Source organism: Panthera pardus, unplaced genomic scaffold, assembly GCF_024362965.1.
Source record: "Panthera pardus isolate Hobbes unplaced genomic scaffold, ASM2436296v1 HiC_scaffold_22, whole genome shotgun sequence".
Classification (NCBI taxonomy): Eukaryota; Metazoa; Chordata; class Mammalia; order Carnivora; family Felidae; genus Panthera; species Panthera pardus.
Window position 1 is genome coordinate 79,356,470 of NW_026526788.1, and position 17,768 is coordinate 79,374,237.

The 17,768-nt window shown below is 53.8% G+C and overlaps 1 protein-coding gene across 5 annotated transcripts in view; it reads left to right on the forward strand.

Annotated features, from left to right (window-relative positions):
- The window catches only part of LHPP (phospholysine phosphohistidine inorganic pyrophosphate phosphatase), a 118,841-nt gene that overhangs the window by 12,180 nt on the left and 88,893 nt on the right, over window positions 1-17,768 (forward strand). For 4 of the 5 annotated variants that reach the window (XM_019424679.2, XM_019424684.2, XM_019424680.2 and 1 more), the window contains exons 2-4: window positions 6,168-6,355; window positions 9,878-10,031; window positions 16,967-17,030. In XM_019424679.2, coding sequence (XP_019280224.1) covers window positions 6,168-6,355; window positions 9,878-10,031; window positions 16,967-17,030 — 406 coding nt within the window. The remainder of the gene's footprint in view (window positions 1-6,167; window positions 6,356-9,877; window positions 10,032-16,966; window positions 17,031-17,768) is intronic. The other variant, XM_019424685.2, reaches the window with a different exon arrangement.

Below are 17,768 nucleotides of genomic sequence, written 5' to 3' on the forward strand. Positions count from 1 at the left end.
TAGTGAGCACTTACCGTGTGCCAGGCCTCTGCAGGCACATTACAGGTTTCGCTGGAGCCTCATAATGGGAGGCAGGTGCTATTTTCATCCCCGTTTTACAGATGAGGAGACTGAGTCACAGAAGGAATGGCGCGCTGAAGGTCCCACAGCCACTGGGTGGCAGAGCTGGGACCCCGGCCACGGTCACCAGCCTCTGAGGTGCGTCCTCGTCACCACGTGGCCACCGGGCCCGCCGCCTGGCAGTAGGAGTACTTTCCGGCACGTGTGCGCCACAGCAACTCGCTCCAGCCCCGTGCACGTAGGCCCAGCCTCCTGTTTACCTGTCTGGATGCATCCAGCTCCACTGTGCTTTCTCCTCTGGAATCCTCTAGAAACCTTGCACCGGAGACAGACGCTGGAGCAGCGGTCGAGCAGTGGGGAAGCAGCGCTGCCCGTGGGTGGGCTTAGCTGTGAGCACGGGGTTTCTTCCTGAGCTTCCCTGGGTACTGGAGCAATGGGGTTCCGTTCCCCGGTGGGCCCGTCAGATCTGGAATTTGGGTTATTTAGGTGCCCCCCACAGATAGGCAGTGCCAGGCTCCGAGGGCTGCGAAAGCAGAGCCGAAGTGGGGCTCTGCCTGGGCGGGCAGGGGATGGGGCCTGGGGGGCTTCCTGGAGGAAGGGAGACACGAACCAGGCCTTGAAGGCCGAGTGAGATTTGGCTGCAGAGGAGGATGCGGCAGGCTCTGGGTGGCTGAAGGTCTCCCTGGGTCACACGAAGGTGACAGCGTCCTGAGGCCCAGAGGGGAGGGGTGGAGGGAGGAGGGAGGAGGGAGGACGGGCCCAGTTGGGAGAGGCTTGTCTGGGGCAGCAGCCTCCTTGCCCCCTGTGTGGTCTCCCCTCCCAGCCCCGCTGTGGCAAGCCGGAGAGGGCAGCGGGCTGGGGAGCTCTGCCAAGGTCGGTCGGGATGGCCAGGAATCGCCCCAGCGCTCTACTTGCTACCGAGCGATAATGAGAGGGTTTCCATTATTTTCGGGTGAGCGCCCCTGGCAGATGCCGACAGCCAGCAGATGTGTGAGGTCCGAGGTGATTTGCAAGGGACCAGTTCGTGTGATGCACAGTAATTGCACCAGGCGACGTTGTCACTCAGAGGCTTGTCCTGGCCTGCCGGGATGAGGTAAAGGTCAGTTCAAAGATCTGGTGTGGCCGCCGGAAGTGGGGGCAAGTCCCACTCTCGTGGGACTCCCGGGGAGGGGGCGGCAGGGTGAGGTGGTGGCCGAGGTCTCAGAAAGGCGGTCTGGCTGGAGCCGCACCCTGGCATCCTGCAGTAGGACCCCCGTTCCAGGGGTTCTTGGGTTTTGGGGGTGGGGATAACTCCTGGAGCCGGGCCCAGCCTGCGGCTGAAATCCTGTGGCTTTGCTTTCCTGAGCCGAAGGCCTGAAGCCATGCCTGCCTGGGGCTTTCCCCACATTCGGAATTCTTGTGTTCCAGGCCTCGTGAGGCCAAATCTGTGACATCTGGCAAGGATGGCAAGGACCCTTCCCCCCCCCCCCCCCAGGAGATGCTGAGGGTTTGGTTCGTGGGCTATCTTAGTCTGTTTGTACCGACACATCGAGAAACCGCAGACAGGTGTTTGCTGGGAAGTCCGGGGTCTCGTGCCTGCAGCATCGGTTTCTGGTGACACTTCTCGTCCTGGCTTCTTGGTGGCACAGAGAGAGAGGGCTCTGGTGTGTCCGCTAAGGGCACGGATCCTGTCCTGTCACAGGACAGGTGTGACACAGCGTCAGGACAAGTGTCCTGCCACACTTGTGGCCTCATTATGTCCTGAGGGCTTCAACTTAGGAATTTGCAGGGTGGGGGACACAACTCAGCCCGTAGCATTGGCCGTCCTGGGCCTTGCCTTCCGCGCTGATCCATCGTGCTGCACTTTCTGTCCCCCGTGCCCCACGCATGCACCTGGGCTGCTGGGTCTCGCCTGGGCACGGCCCTTCCCTGACTGGAAAAGCACAGGCCTGCACACGCCACCCCTGTGTAGTCGGTTGATAGCTTGCGGGCTCTGCTACTTAGAAGCTGCATGACTTTATAGGTCTGCCTCTTGGAGCCTCCGTTTTTCTCATCTCTGGAATGGGGACGACGGTTTCGGTCTCTCGGCTCGATACTCAGCTCGTTCCTGGCCCAGGGGATGCATGTAGGGAATACAGACTGCGTGGCTTTGGACGAAATCAGATCACAGGTATTGAGCCCCGAGGCAGGGCTCACTGTAGTAATTTGTATTCATACTTTACTGTTCTAAGGACACACATTTCTATTACCTGCAGTGATTACAAGAAATGGAGACGGGATCTGGGACTCTTCTCAAATGGTCAGAAAGGGGGACGAACAGACCCACAGGGAAGGGATTTCCCAAACCTTTTACAGTAGGTTTTTCGGGACTGATCTAATCCTAAGACTAGTACTTTGATTTTAAAGCAGGTGGTTGTTATTGTTTTTTTTTTAAGTTTATTTATTTATTTTGAGAGACAGTGTCCAAGGGATGGGCAGAGAGAGCGGGAGAGAGAGAATCCCAAGCAGGCACCTCGCATTGTCAGTGTGGAGCCTGACATGGGGCTCGAACCCACAAACCTCGAGATCGTGACCTGAGCCGACACCATGAGTCAGACGCTTCACCGACTGAGCCACCCAGGCGCCCCTCACGCACGTGTTTTACGAACTCAGGTTGGGATTTCAAAGGGGACCTGTGGCCGTGGCCAAAGTGTCCCGAAGTCAGTTCTGTTATTTGCTCATTTGTCATCGGCGTCTGAAGTTGCACTCTGAATAGCAGATGTGAGGCTCAGTCATCTCACTGTCACGCCGATTGTTCACTGTTCTGAGAAGGTCACATCATCATTCATTAGCAGTAATTAGTCCCCCGACACCCCTGCACCTCTTCCCTCAACTGCTCCATTAACTTGGGTGCGAATCACACGTTCCAGGCGCCAATCAACGAAGATCTGTCCATAATGCACAAGGTGATGCTATTAGTTACAATATATTAACTGCCTAATTTAAAAATACAAAAGCTATCTTTATGAAGGGCAATTAACCACTAACGTGATTGATAATTCATAACACTCTAATTAGGAAAGACAAATATTAAGAAAGGACTGAGCCACCTGGGCTGTTGATTGAGACATTGTTAGCCTCTCGGTGTGTGTTTCACTCTGTTATTGGTAGATCTACGGATTTCTTGCCAAGTGGCACCTGTCAGCCCCAGTGCGCGGAGGGTCGGGAGGCTGATCTTAATGTGGGAACACGTGTTCTCCCCGCTGAATCCTGCCTGTTGCCAGCGGGGCTTGTGAGGGAGCTGGAGGCTCAGGACACCCTTGGGGGAAGCAGTAAGTGTACTAAGGAGGGTCCCCCTCACCGGCGGTCATTTGGATTTTCCATCCCTCAGTCATTCAGCAAATGCTTATGGTGAGCCTGCCTCGTGCCCAGCCCCGTGCGAAGCACTGGGGATGTCGAGGAGAACGGACCAGATGTCATTCCCGGTCTCATGGTGCACGCAGGTCTGGGAGAGAGACAGTAAGCAAAGATATAAATCGGATGATTGGCGATGCTGGCTAGTGTTATAAAGAAAGAAAAATACAGATAGGTAGTATGAGGGCAGCGTCACACAGGGTGGAGAAGGGGACGCTGGACAGACATACCACCTTTCCCCCAGTTCTGTCATCGCTAAGGAGTGTTGCATTTGGAGCTCCCTCCACCCCAGGACGGAGTAGATTGCCCGAGGCATCCCTCCCCGCTCAGTGAGCCTCCTTTCCAGCTTCATTTTCTGGCTCAGCTTCCATCTACCCAAGGCTGCTAGAAGATTCTGACACCTGACCTTGCCCCAGGAGGGCAGGGCCTGCTCCGCACCTGCTCCTCCCTCCCTGTGCTCCGCCCACCCTTCCCTGGCCTTCTTGTCTGTGCTGCGAGAGATTCTGGTTGGACCTGGCTCTTCTGGGAAGTCTTCTCTGAGACCCCATCCTGGGATGAGACCTTTCTGTCCTCTGGAGCCCCTTTGGCTTTGTAGGCCACCGTGGATGTGCTTCCTGTTCCTGACTCCACATCAGTTCCAGGATCTGCTTTGGGGTCAAGTAGGAATGAGCCCACGTCCCTAGAGCCGCAGATCCAGGAAGAGGAGCAGAAAGTCCTTGAACTTTCTGAGACTCAAGTGTCCTTAGTCATCAAGCAGGATAAAAAGTGTCACTGCTAGGGTTGGGGCACAGTAGCACTTTTGGTTGGGTCTCACTTATTTGCCTGAATGGAGATCGATTTCAAGTGCGTAGTTCTGAGTAACTGGGTCCAATCTGTGTGTTTACTTCTGCACACGGGGCCGTCTCTGAGCACACGATTGGAGCCCATCTCTCTCGTACGTGAATATCTATGTCTAAATAACAAGGGACGCCTGGGTGGCTCAGTCGGTTAAGCGTCCGACTTCAGCTCAGGTCACGATCTCATGGTCCGTGAGTTCGAGCCCCGCATCGGGCTCTGGGCTGATGGCTCAGAGCCTGGAGCCTGCTTCCGATTCTGTGTCTCCCTCTCTCTCTGCCCCTCCCCCGTTCATGCTCTGTCTCTCTCTGTCTCAAAAATAAATAAGCGTTAAAAAAATTAAAAAAAAAATAACAAATGTTACGTGCTTAACACTGGATTAAATGTATTATTTATATTACAAAAAACTGTAAAACTTGAAAGGGTGGCTGAAAAGTAAAGATGAGTTCCTGCATGTTTGGGGACCACTGACGTGCGTGTGTCTGGAGATCTGTCTACGAACAGTGCTGGGTGACGATTAGCGTGCCTGGTTAACTTTACTAGGGGTTTCCCGGGCCTCCCGACTTGTGGCCTGGTGTCTTTTCCACGATCCCACGGTGCCGAGTAGGACTGCTCCTTTGTCCCGGCCGCGGCTTGTCCAGAGAGGGCTGTGTGTTCTGGGCCAGGGCCCGTGTGGACTTCCCGCCTCCTACTGGACCCCTGGCTCATGGGCTCAGCCATGCCAGCCTCCTTTCCTTCCCTGTGCCGGGCGCCCTGTGCCCTGTTCTCCCTTCAGGCCTCAGCTCCCGAGCAGTCTCCCCACCCACTCTGGTCCCCATCTGTCTCTTCATCCCGTCCAGTCCTTCAGAGCACCTCTCTGTTCGCAAATCACAAATTCGCCTTCCTTTGCGACGTTTCCCTCCCGCCCACCGGATTGTGGCTCCAGGGGAGTGGGGAGCCTGTCTGCGGTCAAGGTTACGGTTCGGTGCACTGGCCCAGCCAGGCCACTTAGTAGGTGCTCAGTAACCTTGTGGGAGGTTGCGTGTTATTGCCTGTGGGGCCTCTTTACGCATCTACGTTGTGGCTTTGCGTTCTGAGAGCCTGCCCACGTGCAGCCAAGACGGAGCAGGTGTCCTGTGAGAGAAGGAATGTGGGTGCTGCTGACCTTTCACGGCACCTCAGGGTCACGTCAGGTTAACGCTGGGCCTGCAGGGCATCCCCGTGTCCTGCCTGTCTACCCGGGATCGCCCTGGGTGACAGGGCACCTCAGTGATTGCCTCAGTGACACCAATGAGAAGACACAGCCGAGCTTGGTCCCTCAGCCTTCGCACTTTAGGGGAAATATGGATCCCGAGTGACTTAGGCACACGCAGCTCACACGACGAGTGGAATTGCTAACCATGCAATGGTATAGAGAAGTTGCTGCGGACATTCATAGGTGATCTCCAGCCGGGCCGAGTGGGACCGGACGGTAGCGGGGGATCTCCAGGGGGTCTCAGAAGGTGGGAGAATTGGCACGTGTAGAGAGGCAACGTGTCTCAGGCAGAAGGAGTGGAGGAAATGGGTCCCAGGTGAAGGGTGTCGAGATGTGTCTCAGATGAAGAGGTGGGGACGTGGCCCAAGCAGAGGGAGTGGGACATGTCCCAGGCGGAGGGAGTAGGGACGTGTCCTGGGCACCAAGCTCAGTGAGGATGGAAAGGAGGGTTGTGGGGCCTGTCGGGCTCCCTGGAAAGGGTCAGCCCTAGTTCGGCATCCCCGTCCTGACCCCAGGTCAGCCGAGGCCCATCTCTGGGAGCCACAGTGGCCTGGCCTGTGCGGAGGGTCCTGACTGCCCTTGGGAAGCGCCCATCTGGCTTCCCCCTCAGAGGCCGCAGGCTCTGAGGGCCGACAGCACCCTCTGCCTGTCCTGTTCCCACTTTCAGACTGAAGCGGTCCCAGCTGAAGGTGAGGTTCTGCACCAACGAGTCACAGAAGTCCCGGGGGGACCTGGTGGGACTCCTGCGGCACATGGGCTTCGACATCTCTGAGGACGAGGTGACCGCCCCGGCCCCGGCCACCTGCCTGATCCTGAAGGAGCGAGGCCTGCGGCCACACCTGCTCATCCATGACGGTAGGCCTGCTGGGCCTGGGGCTGGTGGGGGTGGGGGAGGGTGTCCCTCTCCCCTGGGCCAAAGTCCTGGGAAGGACACGGAGAAATTTGGCTCCTGCTGGGGGCCTGTGAGATGAAAGCTGAGTGGGCTTCCTGCTGGGGACCAGGCCCCTTCTATCCCCGGCCTAATAGCGGACGATGAGGCACGTTCCAGATGCCTCAGGAGCATCCTGAGCCTGCTCTCTTTGATCTAGAAGGGACCGAGGGGGCAGGGAATTGTCACGGGGCAAAGTTCTAGCTTCTAGGGTTGGTGGGGGTGGGGAGAATGAGGGCTGGATTGAAGCCCACAGGTTTCTGTCTGCTACCACCCCCTACTCCCTCCCTGCCTCCCCTGCCCCCCCTACCCACCCCCTACCCACCCCCCCCCAAGCTTAAGCTCTGTTGGTGAAAAACAGCCCTGCTCTCTGGCAAATGGTACAAGGTTTACATCCCAATCTTAGCCTAAGACAAGGAAAGAGCCCCTTTGACCCTCAGTGCGGAGTTCTTCTGGGAAGAAGTAGAAGGAGCAGTATTATCTGGTACCTTCTGAATATTTAAAAAGAAGAAACATAAGCAGTGCTTCGGAATTCAGGACACTTTCCTGTCGATGCACTGAGCCCTCTTTCTTCCCCCGCGCTTGGTATTTTTATTTACAAACCACTGGCAGAAGGATACTTCTCTGCCTCCCGGCAGGAGCGGGGGGGCCCCCAGAGTTTGAGGGTGCTCCCTGAAAGGCCCGAGTTTCAAATCCATAGCTCTGGTGCCAGTCAAGGGCAATATGCCCAGGCTTTAGAAATCCTGTTTCTCAAAAATCCTTCCTCTGTGATCTGGGATCACTGCCAGCGTCTTTAGAACAGGTCCTCAAAGAGAAGGAAAAACTTAAGAGAGAAAATCCCTGCCCCTGGGGCAAAGGGAGGGTTGGGGGTGGAGTGAGCAGGGAGGGAGGGGGAAGGGTCAGCATTTGCCTCTTAAGGGCGCAGAAACAAGTAGATATTAGAGCTCTCGCTGGCTGGAGGGGCAGCCAGAGTGGCCTCTTGGGCTGCAGTCCTGCCTCTGTTTTCAGACTTGGAATCTTTTTCCAAGTTTTATTGTTGATGAATTCTCCCCCCCCAGCCCCCCCCCCCCCCCGCCCCACCGCCTGCATTTTATTATGACATTTTGAAACATACAGCGAAGCCGAAGGAATTTTAGTTGGAATATTTGTATGCTCGTCACCTTGACTTTACCAGTGACGTTTTTACTGTATTTTGTTCTTCATGCATCTGCCCGTCCCTCCGTCCATCTTTTCGTCTTATCTTTTTGATGCGTTTCAAGGTAAACGGCAGACATTGGTACACATCCCCAAAACTTCAGCACATCATTAACTAGGGTTCAACATCTGTTTATATTTCTTCTTTCTTTTTTTTTTTTTTTTTTTTACGTTTATTTATTTTTGGGACAGAGAGAGACAGAGCATGAACGGGGGAGAGGCAGAGAGAGAGGGAGACACAGAATCGGAAGTAGGCTCCAGGCTCCGAGCCATCAGCCCAGAGCCCGACGCGGGGCTCGAACTCACGGACCGCGAGATCGTGACCTGAGCTGAAGTCGGACGCTCAACCGACTGAGCCACCCAGGCGCCCCATATATTTCTTCTTTCTGATAGGAAATTTATGCACGATGAAATGCAGACCTCTCTAGTGTACTTCTGAGTTTTCGCAGATGCGAAACCCTGTCACCATCAGATTCTAGAACTTAACCATCACCTTGAAAGTTCCCTCACATGCTGCCCAGTCAGTGCCCATCCCCTCCTGCCTCGGGGGTACCTAGTGTTCTGGTTTTTTGCCTTCTGAATAGGTCTGCCTTGTCTAGAGTTTTATATAAATAGAATCATACAGCATCTAGTTGTGTCAGGGGTTCTCCAGGCCACACTCAGGCTTGATGATTTGCTAGAAGGACTCACAGGGCTCAGAAAAGCTGTCAGACTCAGTCACAGCTTCCCACAGTGAAAGAACACAGCGTGAACTCAGTAAGGGGAAGAGAGGTGTGGGTGAACTCTGGGAGAATCCAGGCGACCTTCCAGTGGTCCCCTCCCGTGGAGTTGCCCTGAGATGCACATCTCCCAGCAGAGATGTGTGACAGCACCTGTGACATGTTGTCACCCAGAGAAGCTGACTGGAGCCTTGTGCCCAGGATTTCTATTAAGGGTCCCTCACGTGGGTCTGTAGCACCTGGGTGACTAATCCTGCCTGCTCAGTCTCCAACCCCCCAGGGCCCCAGGCTTACAAAACACTCTTCTGGTGGAATATTCTAGGGGCTCAGAGGTGATCTCCCAGGTGCTGGTGGAAGGCCTGTCCTGAGGACAGCCTTTCTTTGGAATTTGCAGGATCCAAGCAGCCCAGGCCTGCTGGGTTTTTGTTCGTTTGCTTGTTTGTTTTTATTAAAAAAAAATTTTTTTTTAACATTTCATTTATTTTTGAGAGAGAGAGAGACAGAGAGCAAGTGGGAGAGGGGCAGAGAGAGAGGGAGAGACACAATCTGAAGCAGGATCCAGGCTCTGAGCTTGAACCCAAGACCCGTGAGAGCATGACCTGAGCTGAAGTCGGACGCTTAACAGGCTGAGCCACCCAGGCACCTCTTTGTTTTGTTTTGTTTTTTAAGTTTATTTCTTTCGAGAGAGAGAGAGAGAGAGAGAGACCAAGTGTGCAAGCAGGGGAGTGGCAGAGAGAGACACAGAGAGCGAGAGCGAGAGCGAGAGAGAGAGAGAGAGAGAGAATCCTAAACAGGCTCATGCTCAGCGCGGAGTCTGACACAGGGCTTGATGTCATGACCCTGGGATCGTGACCTGAGTGGAAATCAAGAGGCAGACACTTAACCAACTGAGCCGCCCAGGTGCCCTGCAACTTTCCCTGTTTGATGGAAAATTGGGGAGGGCAGAGAAGGTGAAGGAGGAAGAAGCTTTCCTCAGGGCATTGGAGAGCCAGGCCAACAGGGGTGAGGCCTTCCTAAGGACGGGTGAGCTGGGCCAGCGGGGGTGAGCTTCTGCTCCTTCTTTTCAGCCTGTGTGTGTGTCCCAGCTCTGCTGTGTTCAGTGGCATGGGGCTGGAATGCTCGATGGTTCCTAGAGTCTGGGTGCAGCAACAGCCGCCCTCTAAAGGTTACCAGCAGCCGGATTTGACCCTACATCCAGGGATCTGTGTCTTGCAGGCGAACCTCTTCTCAGTTGCAGGGCTGTGGGTTTCCTACCTGTGGTATTGAACTGGGTAGTCCCTGGGGTGATGCCAGTGTTGGGGCAGGGACCCCAAGGGCGGGCCCGTCTTTCTCCTAACAAGCCCTAACTGTGGAACATTCCTTCATCTGTACAACGGGAGTAACAGCCCTTCCTGGTTCACCTCCCGTACAGCTGTAAGGGTCAGGAGGAACATCCGAGAAAGGGGCAGGGCCCACGTGGCAGGCAGAAGGGGTCCCGGGAGGAGATGGGAGGTAGGCCACGTCACCCCAGGGCTTTATCCTTTTTTCCCTTTTCAGGAATCCGCTCAGAATTTGCCCAGATCGACACGTCCAACCCGAACTGTGTCGTAATAGCGGATGCGGGAGAAAGCTTTTCTTACCAAAACATGAATAAGGCCTTTCAGGTGCTCATGGAGCTGGACAATCCTGTGCTCATATCTCTGGGAAAAGGGTAAGTCAGCTTCAGGAAGAGCGTTTCTGGCTGCTTTGCATGCCGTTCTGTGGGCCTGTGCCTTAGAGAATCAGTAAATGGTGCAGAAAAGTGGGTGTGGGGTGAGCACAGGCTGCCTTCCGTTTCCCTCCCTGCTTTGTTTCTTTCTTTATTTCTTCCTTCCTTTCTTTTTTTTTTTTTTTAATTTTTTTTTTTAACATTTATTTATTTTTGAGACAGAGACAGAGCATGAACGGGGGAGGGGCAGAGAGAGAGGGAGACACAGAATCCAAAGCAGGCTCCAGGCTCTGAGCCATCAGCCCAGAGCCTGACGCGGGGCTCGAACTCACGGAGCACGAGATTGTGACCTGAGCTGAAGTTGGACGCTCAACCGACTGAGCCACCCAGGCGCCCCTCTTTCTTCCTTTCTTTTAATGATGTAAAGAGGAAAGTAGAATCCTCTGACTTCAGGAGCAGGTTGGTCAGGCTTCCATGCGGGCTCAGGGCTGGGAGAGGCTGGGGGAGGGGAGGGGAGGGTCACTGCGGACGGAAGCTCCATGGAGTCTCAGGGCACCAGTGCTGGCTGTCCCAAGGTTAGGTGCGTTCGCACAGGGTACGGCACAAGGCATTGAAGGATTGTCTCCAGGGGACACGTGAGTAGGGAAGAAAAGGCTTGGCGGCCCGGAGGAAAGCTCTGGGCCAGGCTCCACGTCTCGGGCTGCAGAGCATGAGCTCTGTAAAGTTGTGATCTTATTACCAACATTTTTGTCGGAGCCTTTAGCACAGTCCTCATTATCTGTTTGTTTCTTTCTTTCTCTCTCTCTCTCTTTCTTTCTTTCTTTCAAGCATTTATTTTTGAGAGAGAGATAGCAAGCTGGGAAGGGGCAGAGAGAGAGGGAGAGGAGAATCCCAAGGCACAGAGTCCGATGTGGGGCTCGAACCCACAAACCTCAAGATCATGACCGGACCCAAAGTTGGACGTTCAACCGACTGAGCTGCCCAGGTGCCTCATGTCTCTTTCTTTTAAAAAACCACATTGGTTATTTTTCTTAACATCTTTTACCACCAAGACAGCACAAGTTCATGGGAGGAAAACTAGAGCCTATGGATGAGCAAAAAGAAGAAAAGAGAAAGTGTTTTCATTCCCCTGCCCAAGAAAACAGCTGTCAACATTTTGGTTTGTGTTCTTCCACGTGGTTTCCAGTGCAAACAGATCATTACAAACGGATGTATTCAGAGCATCAGTATCAAACCCGACCCAGCTTTGTCGCCCGGGTTCTATTCTTTGCCAGATAGTACTTTATGAACAACTCTAAACTCAGTTAATAAATACCTCTATGGGGCGCCTGGGTGGCTCAGTCGGTTGAGCGTCCGACTTCGGCTCAGGTCACGATCTCGCGGTCCGTGAGTTCGAGCCCCGCGTCGGGCCCTGTGCTGACAGCTCAGAGCCTGGAGCCTGTTTTGGATTCTGTGTCTCCCTCTCTCTCTGCCCCTCCCCTGTTCATGCTCTGTCTCTCTCTGTCTCAAAAATAAATGAACATTAAAAAAAAATTTTTTTTTTTATTTTTTTTTTTTACTGTTTGTTTATTTTTGAGACAGAGAGAGACAGAGCATGAGCAGGGAAGGGGCAGAGAGAGAGGGAGACACAGAATGTGAAGCAGGCTCCGGGCTCTGAGCTGTCAGCACAGGGCCCGATGCGGGGCTCGAACTCACAGACCGCGAGATGGTGACCTGAGCCGAAGTCGGGTGCTCAACTGACTGAGCCACCCAGGCGCCCCCCCCAAAAAATTTTTTTTAATAAATATCTCTGTGGCATGGTTTTCCTAGAATCTTTTTTTTTACAGGCTGTCCTGTAGATTTTTTGTTTTAGAGATTTATTTATTTAAAAAAAATATTTTTTTAATGTTTATTTTTGAGAAAAAGTGCAAGTGAGGGAGGGGAAGAGAGGAGGGAGACACTGAATCCGAAGCAGGCTCCAGGCTCCGAGCTGTCAGCACAGAGCCCGATGAGGGACTCGAACCCGTGAACTGTGAGATCGTGACCTGTGCCAAAGTCGGATGTTCAACCGATGGGCCACCAGGTGCCCCAAAGATGTATTTATTTTTGAAGGAGAGAGTGAAAGCTGGGAGGGGGCAGAGAGAGAGGGAGACATAGGATCTGAAGCGGGCTCCGTGCTGACAGCAGCGAGCCCAGTGAGGAGCTTGAACCACGAGAGCCGTGAGATCATGACTTGAGCTGAAGTAGGACGCCCAGCTGACTGAGCCACCCAGGTGCCCCCATCCTGTAGTCTTTTTAAGCCAATACCTTCTGAGGGACAATAAGTTATTTCTGATTTTCCACCAAAGTAACGCTGTGGTCAGCATCTTTGTGCATTTAGAATGGTGGGCATATCTGAGGTTCTGGACTCATGTCACCAAGTTGCTTACCAGAAAGCTGTGCAGACTTACTCTGTCATCAGCAGAGGCAACACTAGGGTTTTAGAGTCACGGGCTCTTAAGGGTGCAGGGGCACCGTGGAGCCCTGCCCCAGCGTTTCGTGCCCTGCGGGAGTTTGGGGGCCCGCCTCTGGGGAAGGCTTTCCCAGTTTAGTTGCTTCTGCTGATTGGGAACTCCCGACCTCTGCCTGCTGGACAGGGCAGGCCATTCCGGTAGTCAAGGGAGGGACCTTGTGTTTGGCCACCAGCCATGGGTAAGTACTTTCTGTGCTCCATTTTGTTTAATTCCGATCACGACCCTGAGACTTGTAGGCCATGGCATCATTTTACGGGTGGGCTCATTGAGGCATAAGGAGGTGAACTAGGCCAGGATCCCCAGCTGGTAAATGCTGGGAATGCCACCCGGACCCCGTGCTTGTCACCTCTAGGCTGTATTCGAGAGCAAATGTTTGTCCCACACAAGATCCTGCATTCTGGGGGGACCTGTGTTTAAAAATGGGGAGATTTTTGATCTCGGCTCAGGTCACGATCTCTCAGTCTCGTGAGCTTGAGCCCCGCATTGGGCTCTGCGCTGACAGCACGGGGCCTGCTTTAGGATTCTGTCTCTCTCCCTCTCTCTCTGCCCCTCCCCTCCTCGCGCCCTCTCTCTCAAAATTAATAAATAAACTTCACGAAATGAAAGAAAAATCAGAAGATCTGACAGTACAGGGCCCCACATTCCTGAGCACACAGAAGCTCAGCGGAGGCCACTGCCTCCATGAACTCTACCGCAGACCCCACCACGTCCTGTTGTCCCCTTCACCACACTCAGTCACTTGCCACTTATCTTGTGCTGCTCGTTGTTTTTCTCATAGTAGAGAAGTATTTCTTCATGGCTGTGCCTCTGTCAATAAGGCAAACAAAAGAGATTTCAGGAAAGAAAAGAGAAGCTGTATTTCTTTTAGGAGGTAAAAATATTCTCGTGTGTTTATCACACAAAATAAAATAATCCAGTATTAGGATTCTTCACAGAAACGAAGCCAAGTGGATTTGGACACACACACACACACACACACACACACACACACCCATCCATATATATGTGTGTGAAGAGAAATTGGTTATTGAGGCTAGGTAAGTCCAAAATCTGCAGGGCAGACTGGCCGCCTGCAGACCCAGTGAAGAGTTGTGGTCTCAGTCCAAAGGACGTGCCTGTGGGCAGCATCCTTCCTGCTCAGGGAGGTCAGACCCTGCTGTTCTGGCCTTCAACTGATTGGGTGAGGCCCACCACACAATGGAGAGCATTCTGTTCACTCAGAGTCCACTGATTGAAGTGTTAATCTCGCCCCAAAAAGACCTTTACAGAAACACGCAGAATAACGTGTGACCAAATATCTGGCACCTTGGCCCAGTCAAGTTGACGCATAAAATTCACCATCCTAGTCCCTTTCCAACCTCACAACCTTCTAAAGTTTAGGGCACTGCAAACCATAGAACCTGGCTTGCTTAATTCACTTAGGTTCCAGGCTTGGTCCTTCAGGCACCCCTAAAATCAACCCCTCCCCAGAGAACAGCACAATTGAGAAGCTCTGTTATAACTCATTTATGTTAAAAGTTTTTTCTTGAAAATTGTCTCTAATTTTTACAAGTTTTTGTTCCAGATTTTAGGTAGCGATCAAAGTAGATATGTTGTTGGACAGGAAAAGCAAATGGAATCAGCTGCTTTTTAGCTTTGTCATTCAAGAGTAGGCAAGGGTTTGTTTTACGAAGCAGCGGTTAGGGTGCCTCTGACTTAGGGTGTTCTGACTCGGGCTATGGGTCGGGTGCTCAAAAACGAGAGAAAGGAACCGCCAGCTTTCGGGCTTAGGTCAGCAGCTTCTCGGGACAGCCCAAGGACAGCTGTCCCGTCCAAGTGGGGGTCGTCGATGGTGAGGGGCCGTCCTCCGCCAGAACAGGGCTGAGCGGCGCCCCCGAGGAGGCAGGACGGCGGAGGCACTGGGGCAGAATGTCCTCCTCCTGGAAATGGAGTGATTTACATTTGGCATCTGTTTGGACCGGGAGTGGGAATTGCCTTTGTAATTTCTTCTGTCATGCTGCCGTCAGAAAATTAAGCTGTTTACGCGACAGACTATGGAAGGTTAATGGCTCTTGTGGGAAAGGTCAAGTGGTCATTTTGAAGGGAGGCCGTGCTGAATAATCGGAAGGGCAGAAGAATAAAGCATAAAATCTATCTGACTGCTTCTCCCCAGCTTTTCCCGGTCTTTCCCAGCACCCCCAGTTTCTTCTTTGTGGCTGGAACCGAATGTTCCAGAACACTCTGGAACTGAGTGTTCCAACCAGGCTTGCTGTTGCTCTCCTTATGCCAGTAACAAAAGATACTGCATGAAATCGCTTATGTTCCTGGAATAACCTGGGCTTTTCCATTTAAAAAAATTAACAGGTACTTCTAAATTTTTTTTTTTTTAACGTTTATTTATTTTTGAGACAGAGAGAGACAGAGCATGAACAGGGGAGGGACAGAGAGAGAGGGAGACACAGATTCTGAAACAGGCTCCAGGCTCTGAGCAGTCAGCACAGATCCCGACGCGGGGCTTGAACCCACGAACCGTGAGATCATGGCCTGCGCCAAAGTCAGACGCTCAACCGACTGAGCCACCCGGGCACCCCAACAGGTACTTCTGTTTATTGTGCCTCTAAAAATGTTTTCAGCCAACAGATGGCCTTCAAGGTGGCTCTTTTGTTTTCCTGAAGAAAGAGGAAATAAAGAAAAATTCCGGACACTATAAAAACAACTCAGATTCAGTTAAAAAAAAATTCTTAAGGGGGCACCTGGGTGGCTCAGTCAATTGAGTGTCCAACTCTTGATTTCGGCTCCAGTCATGATCTCATGGTGTGTGAATTCGAGCCCCATGTTGGGCTCTGTGCTGACAGTGCAGAGCCTGCTTGGGATTCTCTCCCTCCCTCTTTCTCTGTCCCTCTCAAAATAAATAAAGTTAAAAATAAATACATGCATGCATACATACATACATAAATAAATAAATAAATAAAAGGGGGAGCATTTTTAGGCCCCCAGTTCTGTAAGCAGGAGGTAGTTCTTTTTGACTACCAGGCATCTATCTTCCTGAAGGTGTGCGGTGTCCCGGCTGGTTATGGGGTGGCCCCTAGAGCACAGAGCCTCAGATCCCTGACCGGAAAACCTGGGGTTCGCTTGGAGACCAACGAGTCCTGTCGTGACAGGAGCCCCCCCACCCCACCACCACCCCAGCTTCGTCACAGGGGCTCCAGGCTCCAAACCCCCGTGACGAGTGAGTGCCGGGGGACCAGCCCTGGCCAAAGCCAAGAGTTTGGCCAAAGCCTTGCGGCACTGCCCGCGGGCATTGTGTGCTGGCGGCCACCGGCCAGGCTCCTGCAGCCCTCGGGGCCTCAGGTGGGGCAGAGCCGAACAGGCAGGGTTCCCGGGCCCTGCCGAGCTGGAGGGAAGGGCACAGCCCCGAGGCAGCTCCCGGGAAGCTCGGTTCTCACCGATAGGCACAGAACAGGTTGTAACCCCCACAAACTGGGAAGACTTGCGTTCCTCCTTTCTGGCCCAGCCGGGGTCTTACCGCCTGTAGCTCAAGCCGGGTAAATGCAGTGATAATATTCTCTAATATTGTTTGAGCAGTTTTCTGCATGTGAGGCATCATGTTGAGAACTTCTCTTGGGTCTCTGCATCCGTGTTGTCCAATGTCTCCCAGACCCGAAGGACATGGGAAAGAGAGCCGGGCACCTGGTGGGATGGGTCTCACATTTTAATAGTCCCAGGCTTCCAGGAACCCTGTCTGTAGAGAGGCACGGGTTAAACTATCTCTGTTCCTCTTTATGGTCAAATGGCTTTGCTCAGAGAGAAGAAGGCTTCGTCTACCATGTGTCCTGAGGGGTCTGCCTATGGCCTGGGGTGGGCCGGACAGTGGAGGCCAGGGCCGGCACTGTGCTCCCGAGAATCTCGAGATCATCTTCAGAAAGGCATGCTTCCAAGAGCCGAGCTGTGTGGGTCTCCAGTGAGACAGGGAGGAGATAGCTGTCTTCTCGTAAGCGCATCTGGGGCCCCTGAAACCTAGCACCTTGACCTCTGGCTAATAGGAGCTGCGGTGGGGTGCCGTGGAATAATGGAGTTTTCTTTTTCAGGAAGCAATTAGGGGTTAGTTATTAGCAGTTAGGGGTTCACCACATGCCCTGGGGACCTGCTGTCCTTCCCTGGAACACGGGTCACTTGTCTTTCTCTGTGTTAGCGGCTGGATCCATCTGCCCCCGGGGGTCCCCAGAGGCCGGCAGCAGGGGACCATTGGGACTGAGATCTGCTGGCCCACTGGCTCTCCTGCCCGGGCGTGGTGACCTGGCCCTGGGCCCTGTCGTGCCGACCTCCATCGGTCGTGCCCAGTGTGGCATCTGGACAGACCCTTACCCGTGGCTCTGCTCTCTTGAGCTGGCAGAACGAGGACAGGGCAGTCTCTCTTGGTACGGCTCCCGGGCCCAGCTCACCTTGTCCCCTCCTGCTCTTTTGTAGACGTTACTACAAGGAGACCTCTGGCCTGATGCTGGACGTCGGTGCCTACACAAAGGCGCTCGAGGTACCTCCCTGAGTCTGTCCGAGCCTCCTTCAGATCTCGGGGCTGTTTGGGGTGTTTCTGGTCTTTCTGGAGAAGGGGGTGTACTCCCATGTCTGAATCGCCTCTTAGGTTTCCACAGTGGGCCCTCCTATTCGGGCCTTCAAGCTGAGCGCCCTCTCTGCCCCAGAACTTGGCTCCTCAGACGCCTTGGTCGTCACTCTACTGTCCTGTCCTTCACGCTCCCCCACACTCCAGCCTGCCGGCTGTTGACCCGGCTGGCCCTCCAGCATCCCCACTGCCACTCTTCTCTCAGACTCTCATCGAACCACCTGCCTCGTTCCTGACACCTGCGACACCTGGAGCTTGATGTGTCCCGATGGGATTCCTTCCCGACTCCCTCCTCCAGCTTCCAGGGCCAGGCTCAGATGGGGCTCCCCAGGGTCCCCTCTGACCCATGCCTGATCACCTGCCCCAGGTCACTCAACTGCTACCCTGGCTCCTTCCTGCCTGTGCTCAGGTGGGAGGGTTGAGCACACTGGCAGATAGAGCCATGGCCCCTTTCTCCTGGAGGGCAGGTGACAAATGAGAGCATCAGCCCAGGTGGCCCGCCTCCTGCCGTGCTCAGGTTTTTGAGCAGGGGGCCCACTAGGGGTGCCCCCAGCATCCTGTGCACCCTGATGTGGGGTCGCGATGCTCTTGCCTATGAGATGTGTCTCGCAGCCCCTGTGTCCTGCCTCCTGGAGGCTCCCGGCCCCCGGG